General features: G+C 42.6%; 1 protein-coding gene and 1 long non-coding RNA gene across 4 annotated transcripts in view; both read right to left on the reverse strand.

The window, feature by feature from the left end:
* The window catches only part of NMNAT3 (nicotinamide nucleotide adenylyltransferase 3), a 52,338-nt gene that overhangs the window by 17,803 nt on the left and 13,320 nt on the right, over positions 1–21,215 (reverse strand). For all 3 annotated transcript variants that reach the window (XM_015561397.1, XM_006759831.2, XM_006759829.2), the window contains exon 2: positions 17,852–18,001. In XM_015561397.1, coding sequence (XP_015416883.1) covers positions 17,852–17,960 — 109 coding nt within the window. In that variant the 5' untranslated portion in view covers positions 17,961–18,001. The remainder of the gene's footprint in view (positions 1–17,851; positions 18,002–21,215) is intronic.
* LOC107182485 lies at positions 13,540–14,402 on the reverse strand. The gene is made up of 2 exons (XR_001513201.1): positions 14,342–14,402; positions 13,540–13,598 (listed from the first exon to the last, which is right to left on the reverse strand). It is a non-coding gene; the product is annotated as an uncharacterized LOC107182485 (long non-coding RNA).

A 21,215-nucleotide genomic window follows, 5' to 3' on the forward strand; every position in this document is an offset into this window, starting at 1 on the left:
ATTCTGCTAGGTGCTAACTCTCTTGGGCAATTTGCATACATTTAACCTTCACATTTGTCTTTGTTTTACTGAAGAAAATGGGGTGTGAGGCACCAGGGTCCCTTCCAGGTAGTTCTGCTAGGCACTTGGATACTCAGGTGCCACCTGTGATGGTTTAGCTCGTCTTGACAGAGCAGGCTGTACGCTGAGAAATCATTGCTGTGTTACAGCACTCAGGGGAGGAGAGTCAATAAAAAATAACAGTTTGGGCTAAAACTCCTTCTTGTCCTTTGAATGGTCACGAGTTCAAGCCTTTTTCCTCTCCCACAATCCCAGTTTTTCCTCTTTTGTGACCTCCCCTCTTCCAATTGTTAGATGCAGGTACTTCTCTGGTGACCCCACTGCTACCCAGACACACCTCCATTACGGCCCTTGTATGATAATGATCTGTTTGCCTTTGTCTTTCCCATGAGACTGATGGCTCCCTAAGGGCTCATGATTGTCTTCATTCTGGTAACATGCCCAGAACATTGCTTAGTATGAAGTTATACTGTCCTTACCTTGAGGTTACCATAGTAATACATGGCTGTGAGTTTAATAAGGTGGATAGAGCTCCTTGTTTATCTCCACCCCCTGTGGAAAATATAATACAATGGCAATAAAGGAATAAAAGAAGTATGAAATCACAAGGGCAAAGTGAGTGAGAAAGGAGACAACAATGGATGGAAAGGTGAACAAAATTTTGGAAGCTAGAGAGCTGATGAATAATGGTGACAGCAAGCAGAGTCTGCAGGCAGGGAAGGTGATAAGAGGGAAGGTGCCCTGCTAGGCAGAGCCCAGAGCAGCTCAGGAACTGCAGGAGCCAGCAACCTCTCTAGGTGGGGCGCCTGAGGGCTGGAACTAGTTGAGAGTTTGCCTAAGGAGCCCTTAGATCCAATCCCCTACCTTTTTCTCCCATCCTGGCTGAAGGCCATAGGTCTGCTTTCTGCTGAGGTTGGACCAGAAAGATTCTTTTTTTTTATTAATTTTTTTTATTGATTTCAGAGAGGAAGGGAGAGGGAGAGAAAGAAACATCAATGATGAGAGAGAATCATTGATTGGTTGCCCCTGCATGCCCCAAACTGGGGATGGAGCCTGCAATCCAGACATGTGTCTGACTAGGAATCGAACCACGACCTTCTGGTTCATCGGTCGATACTCAACCACTGAGCAACACTGGCCGGGCCAGAAAGACTCTTGACTCCCAGATACAGGCTCAGTTGAGAGGAGGACTAAGTTTGGCTCCCACTATAACAGACTGGAGATGTCTCTCTGGGAAATAGGCCTACCCAAGAGAAGACAGCTACAGATACTCACATTTGGGGGTCTTAGACCTAGGACCTGGTCATATGGCCATGAGCCCCACCAGCTTCACCCAAACACTCAGAGCCTCCAGCCAGCATTTGTGGCCTGACCTGAAAATATGAGTGGAGAGCCTAAGAAGAGACACATTTTAGAAAGGTGCTGATTACGAGTGGCAGAGACCAAAACCACCACCAGGAGAAAAGGAACTCGGACACAAAGACAATGCAGAGAGCAACAGGACATTTCAAAAATCTCCAAATAATGTCAGAGAGATAAGAGATGACATCCCCATCCATGAAACAAGAATGGGATGCTTTATAAAGAAATAATCAGAAATATTATACTGACTGAAATATAGAAGGTAGGAAATCAAATAGATGTTTTTCTTCACATACTTAAGTGACTGTCCCATTTCCTTTTAGTAAATAATCTGTCCCCCACTGACTTTGTTTTCCCCTTAGCATATATTCTTTTTAGAGAGATTTTATGTTTCATTATGCTGTCTAGAGTCAGAATCACATTCACTTAATCACTTAAAAAAATTACAAATTACATTTTAATATCTGAGAGAGCTTTCTGAGTACCTGGTTAGTTTTCCAGGAGAATCTTGGGATACTTGCTCAAGTTAAATAAAGAAAAATAGCCAGGGGTATTTTCACTGGAAAGCCAATCGATAAACACCGTGCCAGTGAGGAGCTGGTTATATTTCCACTTAGTTGGGTCTCTAAGCAGAGGAACAGAGCTGCTGCCCTCAGCGCCCTTCATGTTTCTGGCTGAGGTTAGCCCTGGGGACTTGTGTCCTTGGCTGTTTCTCTTGTGAATGGATCTTTTTTCCTCAGGTCTTATTATATATACACTAGAGGCCTGGGGCACAGATTTGTGCACCAGTGGGGTCCCTTGGCCTGGCCTGCGGGGATGGGCTGAAACCAGCTCTCTGACATCCCCCGAGGGGTCCTGGATTGCGAGAGGGCACAGGCCAGACCCAGGGACTCCACCGGTGCATGATTGGGGCTGGAGAGGGATCACGGGAGAGCTCCAGGGCATGTCTGGCCTGTCTCACTCAGTTCCAATTTGCTGGGCCCCAGCAGCATGCTAACCTACTGGAGTATCTGCCCCCTTGTGGTCAGTGCACATCATAGCGACTGGTCGAATGGTCAAACAAGTGGTGGGACACTTAGCAGGCTTTTATTATATAGGATATTTTTTCATTACATTATATTAAAACTGTTACTTAGAAAACTCTACCTTTTTAAAATTATAGTTGACATATCTATAATAATAAAAGCATGATATGCTAATTAGACTGGATGTCCTTCTGGGCGAAGCCAGGGCTGCAAGGGAAACCCGGGCCCTGGGTACCTGCCAGCGGCTGGATGGAAGCCCGGGTCCTGGGTGCCAGAGGGAAGCCGTTGCCAGCAGCCGGGGGAAAGAAGGCCCACTCTTGCCAGAATTTTGTGCATCGGGCCTCTAGTAATATTATATTAGATCAGGTATACAACATAGTGATTCAACAGCTATATTCCTTACGATGTGATCACTCTGTACTTCGGTTTGTTTAGTTTGAATCTGGGCCACCTTACTGAATTGATTAGTTCTAATAGGTTTTCAGACTCTTCTCTTGGATCTTTTTTTTTTTTTAGGAACATGGTAACATCACCTGAAAATAATAAAAACAGAGTATCCTTTCTATAACCATATTTCTTACTTTTGACTGATGCCGTGGAAAATAATAGTGGTGAATAGGCATCCTTTTCATTTCCTTGCTTTTGTGGGAATGCTACTGAAGTGTTAGGCCACTATTTATCACACCAGATAAGCATCCTTATAGTTCTAATTTAAAAAGAGCTTAAAAAATACCACCCAAGCAGGTGTTGGGATTTTATTGAATGACTTTTAAGTGTGTATTGAGATGATGATTTAGGTTTCATAAAAATATACTGTTTTAGTAATGCGATATATTAATAGATATCTTTATGGTATACTGTCCTTGAATACCTAGGATAAATGCTACCTGGTCATGTTGAATTATTCTTTCATTAGCAATTTCATAACCTACTATTTTATATGGGTGTTTTGCATCCAAGATTATACTGTTAAACACTAGCTATAATGTTACAATATCCTTATCCAATTTTCTTTGTTCTAGAAAATGGCTATGGTAGATTGAACTATTGGTCCTAATCCTCTGTCTGCCATGATGAGATTACACACCCACACCTCTGCCATGACTTCACGAGGCAGAGTCTCCTCCCCTTGACTTTGTACTTGGCCATGAGACTTCCCTTGGCCATTGGGATATTAGCAGATGTGACACGAACAGAAACTTAACGACTTGCTTTCTTGTTGGCCATCCTGCGCTTGTGCCATCTGAGAGAATAGATGAGGTAGCCACTATCCCGTCTATTTTCCTGGATCACAGCATTATTTAAATACCATACTTTAAACTAATGAGAATTAGATAACATATGGACAGCTGTGGCACTTAGCTGGTGCTCAGCAAGTGTTCCTTCCTCCACTCCCCGGCCTGGTGAGTCCGCAGAGGAGAGAGCCGTGGTAGACTCCATTTCCAAAGATGGTCAGAACATTTATCTCCCAGCCTGTATGCTCCTCTAGAACCTGGCCACTTCTCCACCAAGAGGTGAAGTATGTGCCCCTCCCCTTGGACCAGGGTGGGCACTGCTAAGTGCTTTACCCAGTGGCAGAAAGTGATACTGTGTCACTTCCGAGACTGTGTCATAAAAATGCATGTACTTCCACTTTGTGATGTGGGGAGACTTGGTCTCAGAGCCTGGCTACCAGACTGTGAAAGCCCAAACTAGCCTATGCTGAGAGACCCCGCAGCGCAGTCACATGGACATGTTACAGTCAATGTGAACACCCCATCTGATACCCAGCATCAACTGCCAGAGTGAAGAAGTCTCCAGATGCTTCCTGCTCCCAGCGGTGCCGTCACTCCCAGCCGAGTTCCCAAACATCCTGGAGCAGAGACAAGCCATCCCACTGTGCTCTGTCCAAATTCCTGATCCACTGAATCTCTGAGCGTAACAAAATGGTCAATTTACACCACTAAGTTTGGGGTGGTTGTTATGTAATAATAATAGCTGGAACAGGAATGGAGATTCAGAAAGGTTATGTGATTTTCCCATGGAAACACCACCAGAAAATGGCAGAGTTGGGATTTAAACCCAGGCCTGCCTGTACTTTCTCTATTGCCCTGTACTGATGACTGACCCTGAGGTTTTGAAAACCCTAAGTCAGCCAGGTCTAAGAAGGGTGCCACTAGGTATCTCCGCCTCTGTCTATGCAGAGCCCCACACCAGGTCACTGTGGTGCGTGACAGAGGTTCCGCCCCCTCTAGAGCTGACCTGAACAATGAGACCATCTCCCCTTGCAAGACTGGGCTGCAATAAAATGTTACTGCTGCTTAAAATGCTAGCAGCCTCACAAACCATGAAGTAAGACTTAATAGCATTTCAGAGTGTAAAGACTTCATTATTTCCACAGAGAATGCTTCGGCACATTTATCAGCATTTTATTAAGAACGAGCATACATATTTCAAACAAAGCTACACTTGTCAAAACAACTGAGAAAAGTGTTGGGTAATGCTTGGCCTTGCCTGCCCTGTCCCACAAGTTCTGGGCTTTTGCTCAGAAAGCTCAGTGTCCCTGTGGGCACAGGCACTGCCAGGCCTTACCCACTTCATAGACCCTTCTGTCCATTTTCTTCTTTCTGTGGTTGTGCTGGCCAGAAAACAAAGCCTTGAAATGCAAAATAATAATAATAAATACATTAAGAGCTATCAGGAGCAGTCCAAGGAAAAGGAGCCAGAGTGATGATAAGCAGGTTGGGAAAAAAGAAAAAGACCAGAACCCCAGTTACTAAATGGATCTGCATGATTTTTTAAAAAAAGGTTATTTTGACTAAACTTGGCCTCCAAGCTAAGCCTGGAGAACATGACCTGGCTGAGGCTATTAAGGCTTCGCAGCCATTCTGGCACCCCTTTATTTTCTTCATCAGATTTCAAGCTTATTTAACAAGTTTCTCTCTCTCTTTTTTTTCTTGTTTTGTTTCTTCAGCCAGATTGCTCTTTGCTCTTTTGGCCCAAATGGACTTGAGACTGCCTATTTATTGCTCTGCTCTGTGCACTGCTGGCCAGAAGCACCCATCAGTGTCATAGGCCATAGTGTGCCGGGATCACAGACATCCGGAGGAGGGAGAAGAATACATCCAGGTATTCTCATCACCCCAAAGTAGACTGGTGGCCCTCTGGAACCACAGCTGGGACGGTGGTGGCCATTGCCGGAGGTGTAATCATCCTTCCCCGCTCTTCAGCGCCCTCGGAGTGTGCAGCTGTCTGCCCTTCATTTCCCTCTTTCTGTGCCAAAGCTCTTTCAACCAGCAAACTCTCCCTGCGTGCGACAAAGCACTGGTCTCCAGATCTTTCAGTGCCTGAGCTTGTCAGTGTGAGGTTCTCTGCCTTTCACTTCCAAATGTCCTGCTTTCTTTGTGTGCAATTTCCTAAAAACTTGGCAAAGTAAACAACAAAGCAGCAATATTTCCTGGAGTTTAAACTTCCCTTCTTCGTCTGGATAGAAAGGACTGCTTTGTTGTCTCTCTCTACTGCCCTGTTTGCTACAGTCATTTCTCTGAGTCTCAGGGACTTGGTGTTGGTCAGCTGGGAGCGCCTTCTGTTTATCTGAGTACTGACAAAGCCTCCGATGGGGTGGCTGGCTCCTTGGGGTCCTACGTGCTTTCAGGGTATTATAATGCTTTTCTTTTGCGTGTCTCTGTTTTCCATCGTTTAATTCCTGGCTGTGTCTCTCTGTCTGCTGAATAGAATGAAAGTCCTTGCAGAGTTGGTATGTTTTAAAAAGAACTTACCGGAACTCCAAAATGCGAAGGTATTGGCTCCTCAGAAACTTCTCTTTGGGGGCCTTAGATCTGGCAGGAACTCCACAAAGAAAGAAAGGCAGTGGGGGGCAGGTTGTAATCAGACAATTCTGGCTTGGTATAAAGTCCACTGAAGGAGTCATGGGAAAGCAGCTCGAAATACTGCTTTGGGCAACCTCTCTGTGTGGAAGCTATGCAAAGCAGCCTCATTTCCTATAAGGAACAAGGAGTCCCTGGCAATCTGTCATTTCAGTTGTCCTCTCAAGATAGGCTTTTTAGTGGCAGGAATGTGAAGGCAAGCAGACAGAGGCACATCTGAGCAAGAGACTCAGCCCTGCTGCTTATGAGCTGTGTGACTTGAGGCAAATTGCTTAACCTCTCTGTTCCGCAATCTCGTCACTTGATTCAAATGAGCTAATAATATAGGAGACAGAGACCAGTTCAGGCAAACACCTGGTTGAAGAGCACACTAGAAACATCAGTTGAATATATCCCTGCCTCTCTTGTTTTCACCACAAACACCATTGCTCTTCTTAAGGCAAGAGGGGACCACATTCATTTACTTAGCACGTGTTTTAAAGCAGGCAGTGCACCAGCACGTGAATTCTGAAATAAAGTGGGAGCCCTGCCCTCAAGGGGGTTTCAGTCTTGGGAGAGACAGACAGTCACCAATGCAGGCAAAGGTACATGGGGAGCCCCAAAGAGGCTCTGAACAGGTGGAGCAGATTTTCTGGAGGGGGGGCATCTAAATTGAGTCACATTACAATGCAGAAGGCAGCGGGTGGCCTAAGAAAGGTGAAATCTTGTTAATCAAATCAATTCTTTCAACTTTAACTGTATTGAAAAGAGACCTTCTTTCTTTTTTTAAAATCTGCAGAACAACTGAAGCTTGATGACTCCTTGATTCTGCACTAATATCCTTGCCCATTTCTTGATACTTTTTCAATTTTCCTTCATGGTAATTTACACCCAAGGAAACTGTCCAAGATCTGCTAAGAGATTCAATAAAATAGGTCATGGAGTTAAATGCTGCGGTAAAACACAAGGCTTAATTTTATGGATAAAATTTAAACTGCTTAGCTGCCTTTTTGCATTATTCGTGTTAAGACTAATGATGACTCAGGAATGGGAAGGGATCACTGTAGGAATCAGGAAGCCATTTTCCTAATTCTATAAGCTCATCTGGGGCTGGGGGGGGGGGGGGGGGAAAACTTGAGGTTAACAGACATGGCATTTGGGGAAGAGACCTGACCAGCCTGCTAGCCCATTTCCACCACCAGGGCTGCTCCTGGCCCTGCTGCAGGAACAGGGAGCCTGAAACTGGAATTCTTCCTAAGATTGACATTGGGAGGAATGAGAAAGAGGAGGACAATGTTTCGATGTCAGCACTTCCTGGTATCTCTCTGAGTGAGGTCCACATTGACGTCATCGTTAACAATTCTTGGCAGTGAGGCCGTAAGAACTGTAATTTCCCCCATCCCAGGGCAATGAGATTCTTATGCATCAGTGGAGAACCATGGGTCAGCACTAACTCTGGAGGGACCACTTCCTTTCTATTATCCAAGGTTCTTTTATTAACCGAGCACTGGGCTGTAAACAAGACCTCTTTTCTATAATGACCACAGTACCAATTTTATGAGAATGGAACAAAAGAATATATCTCAGTCAATTATCTCTCAGTAAAAATATTTTTAGAAAAAAAAAAGGATATGGGTTTCTTAGGTTGTAAATACTTTATGGAGTTTAATGCAATTTCATTTTTGTGGTTTGTTTCTAGCAATACCCTAAATTCACATGTCTAATGTATTCAATGGTCAATTCTGATTATGTAAATGATAGATGATCTTTCCATTTGCAATATAAGATATAATTTAGAGTTGCAAAACTACCTTAAAGCTAACCATTCTCCCCAAGCACTAAAAAAGTAGTCCAGGTGGGAACATTTTTCTTCAAAGTTTTTATTTTTCTTTTAATTTCCAGTGTTGTTTAGATTAGTTTTTCTATAGCTGTTCTGTGTAATAGTAAATGGGTACCTACCAGCCCTGACAAAGAAAAAGGGTTCTGTGATCCAATGGTAACATCTTGCATTATTATACTAGAGGCCCAGTGCATGAAATTTGTACACTCGGTGAGGGGCGGCTGTCCCTGAGCCCAGCCTGCACCCTCTTGCAGTCCAGGAGCCCTCACCGTCAGACATCCTTAATGCTGAGCAGTGCTCCCCTGTGGGAGTGCACTGACCACTAGGGGGCAGCTCCTGCGTTGAATGTCTGCCCCCTGGTGGTCAGTGCATGTCATAGTGACTGGTCGTTCTGCAGTTGAGTCTATTTGCATATTAGCCTTTTATTATATAAGATCATACAACCAGGATACTGAGATTCATATAATCTACCAATCTTGTTCAGATTTCACCAGTTTTACATGCACTCATTTGTGTGTGTGTGTGTGTGTGTGTGTGTGTGTGTGTGTATTCATCCATCTGGAGGTTTCATGTATCCACACCACAATAGACATACCTAACAGTTCCCTTACCACAAAGACCCTCAGGTTGCCCTTTTATAACCATGCCCACTTCCCTCCTGTCCTTCCACCCCCAACCCTAACCCCTGGCAACCACTAATCTGTTCTCATTTATATAATTTGATCTTTGCAAGAATGTTATATAGATGGAGTCATACAATATGGAAACTTTAGGACTGACTTTTTCACTCAGCATTATTTCCTGGAGACTCATCAAAGTTGTCACGTGTAGCTTCTTTTTATTACTGAGTCAGGTTCTACGGTATGGGAGAATCATAGTTTAACTACTCAGCCATTGGAGGCCATCTGGATTGTTTTCAGTTTTTAGTCATTATAACTGAAGCTGTAATGAACATTATGTACAGGTTTCTGTGTGAACGTAAGTTTTCATTTCTCTGGGATAAATGCCCAGGAGTACAATTGCTAGGTTGTAAGGTAGTTTTATTTTACATATTTACTTTTCCAAGGAACTGCCAACCTTTTCCAGACTGGGTGTGCCATTTTACGTTCCCACCAGCAATTCTGAGCAGCCCAGTTTCTCTACATCCTTTCTAGCATCTAATTGTCATTAGTTTTCATTTTAGTCATTTTAATAGGTATATAGTAATACCTTCTTGTGGTTTTAGAATTGCATTTCCCTAATGGCAAATGTTGTTAAATGTCTTTTCATGTGCTTCTTTGCCATGTGTATATCCTCTTCAGTGAAATGTCTCTTGGTGTCTCCTTCCCATTTCCCAATTGGACTGTTTGTGTTTTAAGTTCTGAGACTTCTTTATATACTGTAGGTACTAGTTCTTGGTTGGATACATCGTTTGCAACTTCAACTCTTTTTGAGGAATAGCAGAAAGTAGAACGAAATAATAAAAAAGTTAAATAAATAATTATTGATTTGTTTTCTTTTTATCTTCAGCTAGGGGGAAGGAGAAAAGGATGAGAAAACAGGGAAAGATGCCTCTTATAGTTTCTGGGGACATGAGTAACGGTTCCCATTTTTTCATAGCATTGTATGTATGAGCAGTAGTGGTGTAGAATGAAAACCAGAATGCCCGGTTCATTGGTCTGAGAGCCTCAATGTAAAGGTCACTCATCCGTTAAGTGCTGTTTACCTCTAACCTGGCGTAGTCAAGTCTAGTGCAAGAATAATGTCATAGAAACTGCCCCCTCAGAGACCTGTCTAGAGTCTACTTCATTTAAGCCACATCCCAAGGTAGACATATAAGGATAAGAAAAATGATGATTTGTTATTAACAGCACATTCTTTTGAAAGGATTTGAATGTTAACACATGTGTAGCCACAAACCCTTGAAACCTCACAGGATAAGGAAAAACTCATTTTGGTCCAAACAATTGCTGGAATAATCCAACACCCCCAGAAAAAAAAAGTTTTAAATTAGAAATGTGAAATGAACAATGTTTCAGACCAGGCTGGAGAATTGTGCATGAATATATATTAAAATCACTCTACTTCATTAATAAACATCATCTGTGAGCCCAAGATTAAAGTAACATGCTGGGATTATTTAAAATTTACTCAGGCTCCCATGGTATCTCCTAAAGCTCAGAAGACCCAGAACTGGAGCTGTCACTGCCTTAAATAGAATTATTACAGCTTAATTTCCCCCCTTACCTCAGATTATGCAGTACTACCTGATCATGATGCATTTAATTCTCTTTATACTCACTCTATATTAGAGAATCAAAATTAAATCACAGGGGTAGCAATAGTCATGTGCAATACACTGGACACTGATCAGGTGTTTTTATTTAACACAGAAAACCACTGATGCTCAATAAATATGCTTCCATTTAAAGTGCAAGTTACTGAGAGGAAAACCTGGAAGCCATAAAATACCTTACCCTCCTCCAGGTTGTCCAAAAGGAGAAAAAGAACAAAGCTTTTGACTGGTTATCTTTACGATGCAGTTTAATCCGGATGCCACACACATGTGGGGCAAGATCATGAGGAAATAACATCATAAAGTATCAAGAAAGGGATAAAGGAAATAGGAGAAGTTGTGTTGTGGTTTCCTCACTTCCATGCATAGATGTGAGATTATTATGTGAACCTGTCTGCTCATGGTCATAGGAACAGGAGCCGTTTTAAGCTAACTCTGGGCTGGGGCCTGCTCTGGATGTAGTGGAGAGGCCAAATATGTATTGGATATATCATGTGGGCTGGATACTTTATGCACATCATCTCATTTAGGCCTTATAATAAATAACCGTGTAGGGTTAGGTGATTTTATCCCCATGTTGCAGCTGAGGAAACGCAGGTTGGGGGTGAAGGGCACTGCTCAAGATCATGAACTAGTGAGTGGGTTTAACAACCAGGTTAACTTCAAAACCAGCGCTCTTTTTGTGACCCCCATGGTCACAGGGAGGGGCGTTTGTCTCCTCTGTGGTTCACTATTCTGCAATCCTTTCTTTTATGGGTTGTGGCAACCACGAGAGAGCAGAAATAGAGAATCCAGGACCCAAGAGCAACAAAGTCAGAGCTGAGTGGCTGGGTGGGGTCTGCGTGCTGGCAGACTGCCAGACATAGGCCTCCTGGATCCTGCCTAGGCCGGAACAAAGATTTGATGGAGAGCAGACCTGTGGCCACTTTCTCTCCATGAGTCTAGAAAACCAGTGTTCTCTTTCTGGAGGAATCTGTTGAGCTGACTATAGAAAAAGCAAAAAGGATAAATTCTGGACTACAGTTTGAGACCCTAAATTCAAACCACAGCAAAATCAGGAAGCCAATCTGAAACTGGTAATTTCTAAGCACTTAGAAAAAGTGATGACTGCTCAGAGCTAGCAAGAGTTCATAGAGAAGAAGTCATTTCCCTATTTGGGAGAGTTTCCACATGAGCAGGCAAGTAACAGCAATGAAGGCAAAACCTTATCCAGGCATCAGACAAGATTTTACAAGATCACCTTAGCAATGAAGTGGGAAATGCATACTGGGCCAAGTTGCAGGCGAAAGCTGTCTGGGGCTGTGCACCTGCTCCAAAAGCTGTGTCCAGTTTGCTCTGGTGAAGGGGGCCTGAACCAAGCATGTCAAACTCAAAGGCTAACACGGGCCAAATAAACAAGGTTTAAGTTTCTGTGGGCCGCAAAAAACCAAAAGCTTCAATTTTCATAGAAACATAGGTTTATTTCCATAGAGATCTGCTGAATACAAAAGGCAGAAATAAATGAGTCATTCTTAACATAAAATAATAGAACATTTTAATAAAAATTAGTATTTTTTCTTGAACATTAACTTACCAATGAATAACTGCACAAATTAATAAGCATAACGCAAATAAACCTATTTTTCTTTGAAAGCAGAATATTTCCTGTTGTGCACACCAAACAAGTCAGTCCAAGAATAATGAATGACGTGGCAACTGGCTGCTAAAATATTCGCTGCTAGTATTAGTGGAGAGAAATGGTGTGCCTGCGCTTTTAAGGTGCATAGGGAAATGAATGCAACACGATTATGGTAACCAGTCATTATCGAATGTTGTAGTTCATTATTAATAATTATGTATAACAGGATAATGTAAAAATTAAGTTACAAAATTTTTATTAAAACATTTCTTACATACCATTATATTGCTGGGCTGCAAAAATATTCATTGTGGGCGCATGCGGCCCATGGGTCGTGAGTTTGACATGCTTGGCCTGAACTCAAGTCAGCAATCCAGGTGCTGGATGGGGATCTGGGCTATCCAGGTATAGGTTGCTAAGAGTATTCTAGCAATGGTTTTTCCAGAGGTTCTCTGAGGATTCATGTGTCAAGATCTCACCTGGTGGCCACTTGGTTAAAGACATCCACAGAGTCCCTTTCACCTAAAGTCCACATTCCTTACTTGGCATTTCAGATTCCAAGATCTAGCCTCCACCACTTCTCTGTGTTCTGCCAGTCCACCCCGACTCTCTGCCACACATCTGTCGTCTTTGGGACTTGCACATTCAGAAGGCCTCACAGAAGCCTGCTGCTGCATCTCTGCAGCGGGGGCAGTGGGAAGAACACTGGCATTTGGGTAACGGCCTGGGTTCATGCCCAATTCCCCCATGATTAGCTGTTTAAGTGACCACCTCTTCAAGCCTGTTTCCCTATCAATTAAGGTAGGGAGAAAATGGTCTCCTGACCATTGATCACTTTCTTTTTTTGTTAATTCTCACCTGATGATATTTTTCCATTGATTTTTAGAGAGAATGAAAGGAAGGTACAGAGACACAGAGAGAGAAACATCCATGTGTGAGAGACACATCTTTTGGTTGGCTCCCGCACATGCTCCAATCAAGACCAGGGATGGAGCCTGCAAGTGAGGTAGGTGCCCTTGACTAGAATCAAACCTAGGACCCTTCAGTCCACAGGACTATGCTCTATCCACTGAGCCACAACAGCTAGGGCAACTGAACACTTTCTATGTTCTAGTCCTTGTACTTAAACAACCTTCTTTAACCATTAGCTTATGCGGCGTTCTCTTGCACATGGTTGTTATTCTTGTGCTTAAAGTATTCCTTCTCATCTCAGCCTTTCCCCTTGTCCCATTTGATTCACAAGTTCTCAAGAGTAGGACTAGAAGTACCTTCATTTTTATAAAATCCTTCTATACTTTGAGATTTGCACATTAGAAGGTTCTTATGTTCTACCCTTTGGTAACTTGCCCGAGGTCACACAGGGACCACTTTTGCTCCCCTATTATGCTTGCATGTTGCATAGTTCCCAGCTCAACAAGTAATTTGTTGAATAAATGGAAGAAGCATGGGTTGGTGGTTATGAGCACAGATTCTCTGGGGCAAACTGTCTCTACTGGGTGTGTGACCTTGGAAAACTTAATCTCTCCAAGCCTCAGCTTCTTCATCTGAAAAATAGGGAGAGTAACAGTACCCACTTCGTAGGGTTGTTATGAAAGTTAAATGAGTTCGTGTAATGCAGTTAGAACACTACCTGACAAACAGTAAGGACTATATGAGTTTGTTAGACACAAAACAAACAGGTGCTACAGAGTCATTAATGACCAAGTATTAAACTCACAGAAAGTTTGATTTAAAAAAACAAAATACAAGTGGACTGTTGTTGAAATATAGGCCAATGCTCAAATTAAGTTGATTAGAAATAATAAACGTTGAAATAACAGAACACAGAATTCAAATTGAATTCAATCTCCTTTAGTAAATTTGTGACTACATGTTGGGAAAACAACTGCTTACAACTGGGAATACATCCAACATCTTAAGAGAAATTCAGTCTTGAATCCTTAATATATTCAAAGAAATGCTTTAGGTATGTCTGATGCTATTGACTAGTCCAGTGATGGCGAACCTTTTGAGCTCGGCGTGTCAGCATTTTGAAAAACCCTAACTTAACTCTGGTGCCGTGTCACATAGAATTTTTTTGATATTTGCAACCGCAGTAAAACAAAGACTTATATTTTTGATATTTATTTTATATATTTAAATGCCTTTTAACAAAGAAAAATCAACCAAAAAAATGAGTTCGCGTGTCACCTCTGACACGTGTGTCATAGGTCCGCCATCACTGGACTAGTCATATGTTGGGTTGAATCGTTTCTGTCAAAAATCAGCAAATAGAGAATAAAAATGCCAAGTGAACTTCTTCAAAACCACCCATACCTACTATACATCTTCATCCATCAAGCCTTTGAGAATCCTCTCTGTGAGTGTTGTGCAATGCCTCTGGTTAAAGGATAGTATTACAAATACAGAAAATCCAGACACCACACATTCTTGTAAGCCCGTATCTTATTCCCAAACAGTCTTTCAAGTAAAGGAGAGTAAAAAAATAGCTGATTCAACATTTTATCCTGTATGACTTTGTTTTACTACTTTATTAATGAAAATCTACAGATACAAGTTTTCACAGGACTAAAGACAGTTAAAAGTTTTGATATGTTATAGGGCCTCTGTCAGTTTTTAAGATTTCCTGTTGTTTCAGGAGGAAAAGGAAGCAGTAAACAAAGGAAGGAAAGGACAACTGCAGTTTGAAGAAAGGATGCTTATGAAAGGAGAAAAAGTTCAAAATTTGAGCTACTGCAGCAAACTAGGAAGACACTGTTAATTTCTATTTAAAGGTACTAAACAAATTGCTTTAGCTTGTTTAATTCAGTTTATATGCATGCAACAGCAAATGAAAATTCTGAGTTGTTTTAGTAAAAATACACCAACAGAAGGAAGATTTCTTTTCTTCAAGAAAAAAGAAGGTCATCTGTGGGGCCAGGTTTTCACCACCCTTAGCCGTGAGCTGATTCTGATTGAGAGAAAGGCTCTGTTTAAATATTTGCCCCTGGAGAGGCAGTGGGTTGGATTATGCCTCCGTGCACAGATGTGCTGGCTGGGGAGGCTGCAGTCAGTGGCTGGGACTGTGGGTCGGGGAATATGATGCCCGACTATACAGCGAAGGGAAATTCACACCATATGCCCCTCATGGTGGCAAAAGGGTCCCCTTTTCATGATCTGGTCCTCCCTACCTTCAGCCTCGTCTCTCTCTCCCATGTGCTGGAATGCGGTCTTTTCCACCTCCATCTCTACCCAAGCTGCTTTCTCTGCCCATAATGCTCCTAAACTGTGCCTGCCTAAGTCTTTCACATTCTGCAAGCTTTAGGTGTCACCTCCTTCAAGAAGCTTCACTCAACTGCCAGGTGGGAGACATCCCGCCTTTGCACCTAGTGCCACAATCACCTGCTACTGTGCACCTCTGGCCACCGACACCGTGCACTCCTTTGGGGCAGGGGAGAAAATTTAATCAACTTTATTTCCAACCACAGTGCCTGGCCTGGGGGAGATGCAGTAAATACCTGTGGGATGTTGAAAGGTGTCAACTCGATGTATAACATTCAAAGACATGGGCAGGAGTATTCATTCTGGACTTAAAACTGACCAAGTTCTTCCATAGAGAAATGACTGAGAATAAAGGCAAAGAAGGTACTGGAGGTCATTTGTGACCAAGGATCCTTTACCTATTAGTACCCCAAGTGATAGAAATCATATATAATATAATGTGTCCATGCATTCTGTGGTTACTGTGACTTTTGGGGACCAGGAATACTCTCTGACACTCACAGGGTCATGCCAGAGTCTTACCATGTGGCTAAAGCAGAGTTTGCAAGTACATCAAGTATCCGAAGTCCCCAATACAGCTGTCTGTGAAGCAGCACATTCTAGAAAACAGAGTACAGGCCCTGCCCTGATAAACCTCACAGCAAAGATAATGGCCACAAAGCCAGGGGCATTTCTGATGAGTCAAAGTTGACAGGAAAAGCCACTCAGTGGCTAAGAGTCAAGCAGATATTTACAGCAAGCCAAGTAGAAGATATATACCCTGAAAGAACATTATTCCACACACTACTTAAAAATATATAGGGAGTATATTCCTTCTTTCCCCAAAATAGAAATATTCTCCCCACCCCCAACATACTTGCTTTATAAGAAATTGTGGAAAGTGGAATTGCTGCACCAAGAGTATATATTTTTTTCCTGAGAAAAGGACACTTTTTTTTAATTTTAAAACAACAGCAATTATTGACCTTAAAATTTAAACAATATTTTTTTTAACACCATCTAATATCTAGTCAGTGTTAAGATTTCCCCAACCCATGAATATCATTTTCTAGTTGATTTGAATCAGGATTCAAATAAGGTCCATACATGATATTTGGTTTCTATGTCTTCAAACCTCCATTGAATCATACAGTTTCCTATTCCTCTTTCTTGCATGCTGCTTATTTGTTAAACAAATTGGGTCATTTGTCCTACAGAATTTATCCCATTTACTATATGACCAAAGCAATCTTGTGGAGTCTTTTTTTTTTTTAAGTTTGATATTTCTGTTATCAAGGTATAATTTGCACTTATATACTTATATACATAGCCCATGGACACAAACAATAGGGTGGTGAAGACCTGATTTGGTGGTGGGTAGGGGCTGAATGGAGGGGAGTAATGGATGAGAGACATCTGTAAATACTGTCAACAATTAAAATAAATAATTAAAATAAAAAAGGTATAATTGGCATACACTAAGTCACATTAAAAGGTATAATTTGGCAAGTTTTGATCTATGTATACACCTGTGAAATCAACACCACAATTGAGATAACGAATATATCCATCATCCCCCAAACTTTCCTTGGGCCACTTTGTAGTCCTTCCCTCCTGCCCCAGGTTGCTCCCCAACCCCTCAACTAGTAATCTTTTGCCGTCACTGTAGTTTGCAATTTCTAGAAATTTATATAAATGAAACTCACATAGTATATACTCTCTTTTGGTCTGGCTTCTTCTATTCAGCATAATTGAGATTCATCTGTGTTTTTGGTTCATTCTTTTTTTATTGCTGAGTACTACTCCGCTGTATGGATACAACACCATCTGTTTTATTTATTCACATCTTGGTGTACGCTTGCATTGTTGCCAGTTTGGGGTTATCATAATTAAAGCTGCTCTGAACATTCATGCACAAGTCTTTGCATGAGCATATGCTTTCATTTTGGGGGGAGGGGGTAAATAGGTATGGAGCAGCTGAATCTCATGGTAGGTAAATATTTAACTTGTAAGAAATTGCCAAGCTGTTTTCCACAGCCATTGCACCATTCACTTTCCTACCAGTAGTATAGGAGAATTTCATACAGCTAAGTTTTGGGGGCGGGGTCAGAAATTATGTGTGGATTTTTGACTGTGTGTATGTGTGTGTGTGTGGGGGGGGGATCAGTGCCACATAACCCCTTCATTGTTCAGTGGTCAACTGCAGAATGTTTGCTTACCCACTGAGGAATAGCAGAGTTTCTCAAGGGCACATGCTACCTCTTCATCTGGCTGTGCAGGTAAATGCTTTCTGGGTGCCCTGACGAAGACACAGGTTCTATAAAGTATTCAGTGTCTTTAGCATTTATGGGCAACATGAGATGGGAAGGGGTATGGGGGGACTCTGAAAAGGATTCCACTATATGGCCAGGGATATGTCACACGGCTAAGGAGTGTTAACCCTTGGAATATGATGGAAGAAATGTAAGTCACCAGCTATGCTGTGAATGAACAAACCAAGCAGTTTTAATAATGGTGATGATGACAGCCGCCAGCAAAGCCCCAGGAGGCCCAACCCGCCAGTACTGGTGTAGGCCCCTGACTGACCTGTTTGGTGCAGGTGGTCTCTGGCCACCTCAAACAAGCGCAGGTGCATGTTGGTGATGGGGTTGAAGGAGCCACAGGCCAGGAGCACCACGGGTATCCGGCTCTTCATCTTGTCAGGCACATCCACATCTGCTGCAGTGGCCACCCTGCCTAATGGGGACAAAAACACACGTTAGGGAGTTCACATGAAGATCAATGAGTGTCTCTAAACCATACACAGCACATTAGTTCTCACTTATTAGATGACTGAGGAGGCAATAATAATAATAATAATAATAACAACATTTATGGAGGACTCCCCATGGGCCAGGGACTGTGCTAAACACTACATCAAAGTATATCCCTCATCTCACCAAATCCTTTCAACAACCCCCAATGGTTACTTATACGGCACAGGAACCTGAGAAGCCACAGGGCCAGGACTGAAACCCAGAAAGACTGACCTCAGAGACCATGTTCTGCTCATAAGTACAATACCCTCCCTGGCCTCTGATGGGTCTCCCTGTGTCAAAAGGAGGTATGTAATGTCATCTTTAATAGTCCAAGTAGAACTCAGGTCCCAGAGTAGACCAGCACTTTCAAAAAAACGTATTTTAAAATAATTTCCAATTTACAAGAAAAGTTGCAAAACTTATGCAAAGAATTCCCATATACCCTTTACTAAGATTCCCCAAATATTAACATCTTACCACATTTGCTTTATCATTCATTCTCTCTTTCTACACACACACACACACACACATACACATGCATACATATATCTACCTACAAATAATTTTTCTTCTGAAATGATTGAGAGTAAAGTCTAGACATAATACCTCTTTATTTCTAAATACTTTAACAGCACTTCCCAACTGGTGGTCTGCAGACCACTGGTGGTCCGTGAGTTGCAAAAGGTTGGAGACCGCTGCTTTAGTATATGTTTTCTATGAACAAAGACGTTTTCTTATATAACTACAGAGCAATGATTAAAATCAGAAAATGAATATTGTTGCAGGGCTATGATCTATTTTACAGATCTTTTTTTATTTTACCTATCATTCATCTAGGCCCAAGCATTTTGAGAGGACCTAGCCCACCCTCTTGTCTCTGCATGCTATGGTTTTCAGCACTGGTGAGGTTAGAGGAAAGCAGAAAACAGCCTGGGCTCCAGGGCAGACTGGCAGACGTGGCTCTCCTACCTCTGAGATGCTGCCTCCTGGAGAGACAGTGAAGAGCTCCACTGGGGTTAGGCCTTGGTTTGACTCCTACTTCTACCTCTTACTGGCTGTGTGATGTAGGGTAAATCACAGTTCCTCTCTGAGCTTCAGTTTACTAAAATTCAAGATGGGGATAATATTACTTACCGTTATATAGTGGTTGTGAGGATAAATGAACTATATATGTTATGTGTCTGGTACCTAAGAAGTGTTTAATAGGTAATCTCTGTGGCTGTGGTGATGATAATGACAATGATAAAACAGATGTTGCTGCATGACAGGGGGGAAGCGAAGGAGAAAGGAGGTGGCAGTGGGCTTATGGGTGGCAGCTGCCAAATGGCTCCCAGTGATCCTCACCTGCCAGGGTTCACCTGTACTCCCCTCACCATGAGTGTGGGCTGGACTTGTAACTTGCTTTTAATAAACAGAATGCAGCAAAGGAGTGGAATTCTACTTCTGAAAGAAGTTACAAAAGAACGCAGACTTCCTTCTTCTGCTTTTTCACTTGCTCACTTGATAAAGTCAGCTGTCCTGTGGTGAGTTGCCTCATGGAAAGACCCATGAGGCAAGCAGCTGAAGGAGACTTCTGATGCCAACAGGAGATAAGGAACTGAATCCTGCCAATAACCATGTGAGTGAATGTGCAAGTGGATCCTTCCCCAGCTGAGTCTTCAGATGAGACTGCAGCCTGTGTCTTATAAGAGACTCTGAGTCAGAAGACAGAGGTAAGCCACATCTATATTTCTGACATATAGAAATGATGAGATCATAAGTATGTGTTGTTTTAACCTGCTAAATTCTGGGGTAACTTGTTATGCAGCAACAGCTAACTAATACAGTGGCCAACAGGAGGAATGCATTCACTTCCTTTCTCACTCCTCTTGCTATGGTGGCCTTGGCTGTAATTCTGCAATTTCAGGGGTAAAACATGGACAGTTATGTCACTGGAGCCTGGGACCCTCTTTGTATCTAAGAACAGTGTTTTAATCTGGCCCCTACTTTCTGCTTCTCCAGGCTTGCATCCAACCACCGCCTGCTTCTTTATATTCTAGGAACAATGAATTACTTGTGAGTGGTTCCTTTATGAGCTCCTCATGGCTTCCTGCTTCAAGCTTCTGTTCATGCTATTTCAGTTTCCTCCAACTGAAATAACCCAGCACACCCCAATCTGTTAAGACTCAACTCAGGTGATCGATCACATTATTTATGGCTTTAATCACAATTTCTTGACTGCCTGCCAGGTGCCTGTTATCAGTTAGGAACGCACTTGGTTGCAAATTTTAGAAGCCTAACCTCAGTGGCTTAAACAAATAAAGGTTATTTGTTTCTCACATGATGGAAAATCTAGAAGTTGTCAGCTGCTGGCATTGGATCACTGGCTCTCCAACGCCCTGCAATTCTCTCAGCTTTTCCTTCAGATTACAAGATTGCTGCTATAGCTACAGCATCATGGGTACAATCAAAGCAAGAAGACTCAAGGTGCTATACTAGTTTGATTGTTCCCCTTAGTCAAGAACACAAGAGCTTTTTCAGAACCTCCCTTCCGCACTATAGATTTTGCTTCTGTCTCACTGGCCAGAACTAGGTCCCATGGCCACTCTATAAGGGAGGCTGGAAAAGCAAGTATTTAGCTTTGTAACCTCTCCAGTGAGAATCAGCAAGGTAAAGGGAGCTGGGAACGGGATGTCCACAGTGTCCGCCACAGAGTTGGAGATATAATTGTCAGGGAGCTCTCCTGGCACTTAGCTTGGGCTAGCTACTCTCTACCTTCAGCAAATCACATACCACATCAATTGCAGAAACCTGCTCTGTGTCCTTCCTCCTCACCAGACAGTAAGCTCTGTAAGAGCAGGGGCCGTGTTTTCTCTACCTCAGAAGCTCAGTCAGCTTCAAGCACAGAGCTGGGCTCCTTGGAAACTGAAAAGGGCACTGGCCAGCTGGAGCGCAGACCTGCACACTGGTGGTGGGAAGGCCCAATGCACCTCCTAGTGTACAGAAGTTGTTCTGGATGTATTCCGAGTTACCACATGAAGATAAAAAACTTTCAACTTAGGTGGGCTCCCTTTGAGGCAGCAGAAACACCCCCTACAGTATGAGAAAAAGGAGTCTGCAAGCTGCTGCTGCTAGCTCTTCCCAGGGAGGTTGGATGATTTAATGAGATAATA

Source organism: Myotis davidii, unplaced genomic scaffold, assembly GCF_000327345.1.
Source record: "Myotis davidii unplaced genomic scaffold, ASM32734v1 scaffold415, whole genome shotgun sequence".
NCBI lineage: Eukaryota > Metazoa > Chordata > Mammalia > Chiroptera > Vespertilionidae > Myotis > Myotis davidii.